Below are 6,712 nucleotides of genomic sequence, written 5' to 3' on the forward strand. Positions count from 1 at the left end.
TTTTTTTTTTTTTTTTTTTTTTTTTTTTAATCTTTGAGATAGGGCCTTGCGCTGTCGCCCAGGCTGGAGTGCAGTGGTGTGATCACTGCCGTCTCGACCTCCTGGGCTCAAGCGATCTTCCCGCCCCAGCTTCCCAAGTAGCCGGGACTACAGGCTCGGGCTACCGCGCCCGTCTACAGATCAGGGTTTAAGTCGCGGCCCACCACTATATGAGCAAGACGTAAGCCCCCTGTCCCTATTCGGCTCCTTATCAGTCAAATGGCAACAATAGTACCTTTCTCATAGGGTCGTTTTGAGAATTAAATGAGTAAATACACCTAAGGCGCCTAGGACAAGACTTGCCACATAGAAATATTTGTTAGCTATTATGAGAATATCTTCTTCACTGGGAGATTGCCAGGACTAAATGTGTTACCATGAAAAGAAACATTTTTCCTGCCTCGACTTTTATTTTATTTATTTTTATTTTTTGAGACGGAGTCTCGCCCTGTCGCCCAGCCTGGAGTGCAATGGTGCGGTCTCGGCTCATTGCAACCTCCGCCTCCCGGGTTCAAATTATTCCCCTGCCTCAGCCTCCCAAGTAGCTGGGATTACAGGCGCCCACCACCACGCCCTGCCAAGTTTTTGTATCTTTACTGGTAGAGACAGAGTTTCACCATGTTGGCCAGGCTGGTCTCGAACTCCTGACCTTGTGATCCACCCGCCTCGGCCTCCCAAAGTACCAGGATTACAGGCGTGAGCCACCGCGCCCGGCATTGACTTTTATACAGTGTATATGATTCAAGAGTTTTGCCCATGATCCCACCACCCCTGCACATCAGTGTTGAAATGCTTCCGAGAGTTCGGAGTCCTGACCACAGGCCTCTCCTCCTCTAGCCCTCTCTATCCCCACTTCTCTGTTCTTTGGCTTCATCAGGACTCTCATTTATTCCCAGTCCATTCCTCCTGGGTTCAGCACTTTACCTTTCCTACACATAATTAATGATCTCTCTTTTCACTCATGACTCATCAAATATTTGAGTGCCTTTTCTGTGTCAGGTGCTGGGGATACCATGAGGCAGACAAGGTCTCTTGTCTTTTTGGAGCTTGCATTCAATGGGTAGAGACACCAACAACATCATTGCATAGCCTGGTAAGATGATAAGGCCAGGGATAGTGACTCATGCCTGTAATCCCAGTGTTTTGGGAGGCTGAGGCAACAGGATCATTTGAGCCTGGAAGTTTGAGGCTTCAGTGAGTTATAATAGCCCCACTGCACTCCAGCCTAGGTGACATTGCAAGACCCTGCCTCTAAAAAAGAAAAAAAAAAGAGATATGAACAGGTAATGATACCACTAGATAGTTTGGTTGCGACGCCCATTCTGAGAAGTGACATTTCAGCTGAAACTTGAAGGATGAGAACCAGATAATGATGATGATTATTATTATTGTTATTGTTATTTTGAGGCAGCGTCTAGCTCTGTTTCCCAGGCTGGAGTGCAGTGGCTCCATCTCAGCTCACTGCAGCCTCCACCTCCCGGGGTTCAAGTAATTCTCCCTCAGCCTCCCAGTGCCTGCTACCACAGCCAGCTAATTTTTGTATTTTTAGCAAACACAGGGTTTCACCATGTTGGCCAGGCTGGTCTCAAACTCTTGAACTCAAGCGATCCACTCATGTCTGCCTCCCAAAGTGCTGGGATTACAGGCATGAGCCACCGCACCTAGCCGGACCCACCTTTTTGAAGAATTACAGAAAGAGTGTATAGGCAAAGGGGGCAGCCTGTGCAAAGTCCCTGAGGTGATCAGATATTACAGGAACTGGCAGAGACCTCCTTGGCTACAGCATAGTGATCAGAGTAAAATGAAATGAGGCTGGAGAGGCAGGTGACAGCCTTATCATGCAGGGCCTAGTTTGCCATAATAATGAATTTGATAAAATAATTTGTAATCACTTTTATGAACCAATCATGGCACGTCATCATCATATGTTCTGGCACAGTCCCTCCCTTGTTGTATTTATTTTTCCCTACTCATTCTTGCCCTTGTCTCCCCTCTCACAGCCCCTACTTTCTCTTAGTTATATGTCCCCCATTTATTTATTTACTTATATTTCTTTTAGAGATGAGGTCTTGCTGTGTTGCCCAAGCTGGTCTCAAACTCTGAGGCTCAAGTGATCCTCCCACCTCAGCCTCCCAGAATGCTGGGATTACAGGCATGAGCCACAGTGCCCGGCCCATTTATTTATTTATTTATTTACTTATTTATTTTTGAGACAGGGTCTTGCTCTGTTGTTCAGGCTGGAGTGTGATGGCATGATCTCAGCTCACTGCAACCTCCACCTCTCGGGTTCAAGCAGTTCTCCTGCCTCAGCCTCCCGAGTGGCTGGGTTTACAGGCATGCACCACTACGCCCAGCTAATTTTCATATTTTTAGTAGAGATGGGGTTTTGCCATGTTGGCTAGGCTGGTCTTGAACTCCTGACCTCAGGTGATCTGCCCGCCTCGGCCACTTATTTATAACACAAATATTTATTGACCGTTGACAGTGTCCCAGGGTTTGTTCTGGTTGTTGGAGATAAGTCAGTGATCAAGATGGACAAGGTTCCAATCTTCATGGAGTAGACATTATAGTACCCTTAAAAAAAAATAAAATTGAGCCTGGCACAGTGGCTCACACCTGTAATCCCAGCACTTTGAGAGGCGGAGGTGGGTGGATCACTTGAAGTCAGAAGCGAGACCAGCCTGGCCAACATAGTGAAACCCCATCTCTACTACAAATACAAAAATTAGTCGGGCCTAGTGGCGCATGCCTGTAATCCCTGCTACTTGGGAGGCTGAAGCAGGAAAATCGCTTGAACCTGGTAAGCGGAGGTTGCAGTGAGCCGAGATCGCGCCATTGCACTTTAGCCTGGGCAGCAGAGTGAGACTCTGTCTCAAAAAAATAAATAAAATAAAATAAAATCAGTGTAAAGGAATAGAGAGCAATGGGGAAGAGGAGTCAGGGTGAGGAGGAGGGTAAGGAAGTGGCATTTGATGCATCCTTGTAAAATATGTTATATTTTTGTCTATGTTTTAAATTTATATGAATGATATTGTGCTACATATGCCATTTTTTACTCAACAACATTGTTTTCAGATCTAACCTTGTCAGGCCAGGCGTGGTGGCTCATGCTTGTAATCCCAGCACTTTGGGAGGCCGAGGTGGGTGAATCACTTGAGGTCAGGAATTCGAGACCAGCCTAGCCAACATGGTGAAACCCCATTTCTACTAAAAATACAAAAACTAGCCGGGTGTCATGACGCCCACCAGTAATCTCAGCTGTTTGGGAGGCTGAGGCAGGAGAATCACTTAACCTGGGAGGCGGGGAGGTTGCAGTGAGCTGAGATTGCACCATTGCACTCCAGCCTGGGCAACAGAGCGAGTCTCCACCTCAAAAAAAAAAAAAAGATCTAACCATGTTCTAAAAGTGCACATGGTTCATAGCTTCTTAGTGCTGCCTGTCAGTCCTTGATATGCATCCACCACTTACCCATTTCCTATCAGCTCCTCATCCATAAATTATTCCAGGGTGAATATCCTTGTACATTTCCTCAGGAGCTAGTGCTAGAATTTCTCTGAGACATATAACTGGGAGAGGGATCACTAGATCCCAGAGTTTATACCTACCTGTGTTCCATCAGATTACTTTCCAGAAAAGCTGTTCTTGTCGCCCACCTCCTCACCATCACTGGGTTTTTACTATTCTAATATTTGTCATTCTGCCAAGTGTGAAAGGGGTATCTTGTTTTAATTTGTGTGTCCCTGATTCCTGGTAGATTTGGGCATTTCTTCATGTCTTAGTCATTTCGGCTTCCTCTTCTGAGAACTGTCTGCTCATTTCCTCCAGCCTTTGATTTTCAGACCTTTTTAAAAATGGAGTTTTTTGGCCGGGCGCGGTGGCTCAAGCCTGTAATCCCAGCACTTTGGGAGGCCGAGACGGGCGGATCACGAGGTCAGGAGATCGAGACCATCCTGGCTAACATGGTGAAACCCCGTCTCTACTAAAAATACAAAAAAACTAGCCGGGCGAGGTAGTGGGCGCCTGTAGTCCCAGCTACTCGGGAGGCTGAGGCAGGATCATGGCGTAAACCTGGGAGGCAGAGCTTGCAGTGAGCTGAGATCCGGCCACTGCACTTCAGCCAGGGTGACAGAGCAAGACTCCGTCTCAAAAAAAAAAAAAAAAAAAAAAAAAAATGGAGTTTTTTATCTTGTTGATTTGCAGAGTTGCTAGTATAGAAGGAGATATCTTATCTGCCTATTGGGTGGTAACTTTGTTGATGGTGTCCTTTGAGGAACGGAAGTCTTCAATTAAAAAGCAGCACACATTTTAACTGTTTCCATTTTCCCCTAAGAGGATGACACAGAAGAGAAATGCAGTTATCCCTGCAGACTCTTTATAAGCTGTATGGATCCTCCTGACTCCTTTTCTCAGCCTGTTGACTAACTCAAAGAGCCATTTAAAAAATGCCAGATACAGGCCAGGCGAGGTGGCTCACGCTTGTAATCACCAGCACTTTGGGAGGCTGAGGTGGGCGGATCACAAGGTCAAGAGATTGAGACCATCTTGGCCAACATGGTAAAACCCCATCTCTACTAAAAATACAAAAAAATTAGCTGGGCATGGTGGCGTGCACCTGTAGTCCCAGCTACTGGGGAGGCTGAGGCAGGAGAATTGCTTGACCCTGGGAGGCGGAGATTGCAGTGAGCTGAGATTGTGCCACTGCCTTCCAACCTGGGTGACAGAGCGAGACTCCATCTCAAAAAACAACAACAACAAAAAACAGATATTGCCTAATCCATTTATTTTTTTAATCCTAATTTTCATGTAATTACTTCCATTCATTTTTTTTCACCTTATGATTTGTGCTTTTGGGGTCTTGTTTGTTTTTTTATTTTTATTATTTTTTTTGAGATGGAGTCTCACTCTGTCACCCAGGCTGGAGTGCAGTGGTGTGATCTTGGCTCACTGTAGCCTTCTCCTCGCAGGTTCAAGCAATTATCATGCCTCAGCCTCCCAAGTAGCTGGGACTACAGGTGCCTACCACCATGCTTAGCTAATTTTTATATTTTTAGTAGAGACCGAGGTTTCACCATTTTGGGCAGGCTGGTCTCAAACTCCTGACCTCAGGTGATCTGCACGCCTCAGCCTCCTAAAGTGCTGGGATTACAGGCGTGAGCCACCATGCCTGACCCTTGGGGTCTTTTTTATGAAGAAGACTATGCCCACATCTAGGGCACAAAGATAATCTCCAGTGTTTTCTTCTGTTAGCTGTTTCATCGTTTCACTCTTTAAATCTTTCTTCTGGCTGAATTAAGGTATAAAGTGATCGTCTCAAGCCAGCCTTATTTTTCTGACTTTCCCAAATACCATCAACTACACAGCTCATCTCCATTGTTTGATGGAGCCACCTTACCAAATGGCCAGCTCTGGGCCCACTATGTCCCTGAGTCTTTCTCCTGCCCCACCAATCTGCCTGTCTCTGCCAGCGCATGTGGGTTCTTAAAACCAGACCCTTGTAGGAAACCTTATGTTTGGTCCAGCAAGTCCCATCTTTTCTCTTTATTTATTTAGAGACAGGGTTTTGCTCTGTTGCCCAGTTTGGAGTACAGTGGCACAATCATGGCTCACTGTAGTCTAAACCTCCTGGGCTCAAGTGATCCTCCCAGCATAGCCTCCCAAGTAGCTGGGACTGCAGGTGTATATCACCACACTCAGCTAATTTTATTTTTCTCTTTGAGACTGGGTTCAGCTCTGTAGCCCAGACCGGAGTGCAGTGGCACGATCACAGCTCACTGCAACCTCCACCTCCTCAACTCAGGTGATCCTTCCACCTCAGCCTCCCGAGTAGCTGGGACTGTAGGAACACAGTACCACACCCAGCTAATTTTTGTATTTTTTGTAGAAATGGGGTTTTGAAATGTTGCCCATGCTGGTCTTGAACTCTTGGGTGCAAGTGATCCTCCTGCCTCAGCCTCCTGAGTAGCTGAGACTACAGGCATGCACCACCTCACCTGGCTAATTTTTTAATATTTTTGTTTTAATTTTTTTGTATAAATGGGGTCTTACTGCATTGCCGAGGCTGGTCTCCAACTTCTAGGATCCAACTTCCCAATCCTCCCGCCTCAGCCTCCTAAAGGGCTGATATTACAGGTGTGAACCACTGCGCCCGGCCCATCTCCAAGTTTTCCTCATCTTGGGGCTTTCCGCCACCCTTCCTTTACAACTACCCCTTTCAGCGTTATTAATCACCTCTTTGTTGCTAAATACTTTGGAGATATGTACATATATATGTGTGCATGTGTGTGTGTGTGTGTGTATTTTATTTTTTTCAGACGGAGTTTCACTCTTGTTGCTCAGACTGGAGTGCAGTGGCGTGATCTCGGCTCACGGCAACCTCCACCTCCTGGGTTCAAACAATTCTCCTTAGCCTCCTGAGTAGCTGGGATTATAGGTGCCCACCATCATGCCCAGCTAATTTTTATATTTTTAGTAGAGATGGGGTTTCACCATGTTAGCCAGGCTGATCTTGAACTCCTAACGTCAGGTGATCCACCTGCCTCAGCCTCCCAAAGGGCTGGGATTACAGGTGTGAGCCACTGCACCCAGCTGGATATATATATATATATTTTATTTTATTTTATTTTTTTATTTTTTTTTGAGACAGAGTCTCGCTCTGTCGCCCAGGTTGGAGTG

At 46.2% G+C, this 6,712-nt stretch overlaps 1 protein-coding gene across 5 annotated transcripts in view; it reads left to right on the plus strand.

Moving 5' to 3' along the window:
* PMF1 (polyamine modulated factor 1) overlaps nucleotides 1–6,712 on the plus strand; it is a 34,003-nt gene that overhangs the window by 973 nt on the left and 26,318 nt on the right. Inside the window, exon 1 of one of the 5 annotated variants that reach the window (XM_017852451.1) lies at nucleotides 752–1,132. The exons of 3 other annotated variants lie outside the window; for them this stretch is intronic. In XM_017852451.1, the coding sequence (XP_017707940.1) occupies nucleotides 1,001–1,132 (132 nt within the window). In that variant the 5' untranslated portion in view covers nucleotides 752–1,000. Of the gene's footprint in view, nucleotides 1–751; nucleotides 1,133–6,712 lie in introns of those variants that run through there. One more of the 5 variants, XM_017852452.1, reaches the window with a different exon arrangement.

The sequence above is a fragment of the Rhinopithecus bieti genome, unplaced genomic scaffold (genome assembly GCF_001698545.2).
Source record: "Rhinopithecus bieti isolate Rb0 unplaced genomic scaffold, ASM169854v2 scaffold_33937, whole genome shotgun sequence".
Classification (NCBI taxonomy): domain Eukaryota; kingdom Metazoa; phylum Chordata; class Mammalia; order Primates; family Cercopithecidae; genus Rhinopithecus; species Rhinopithecus bieti.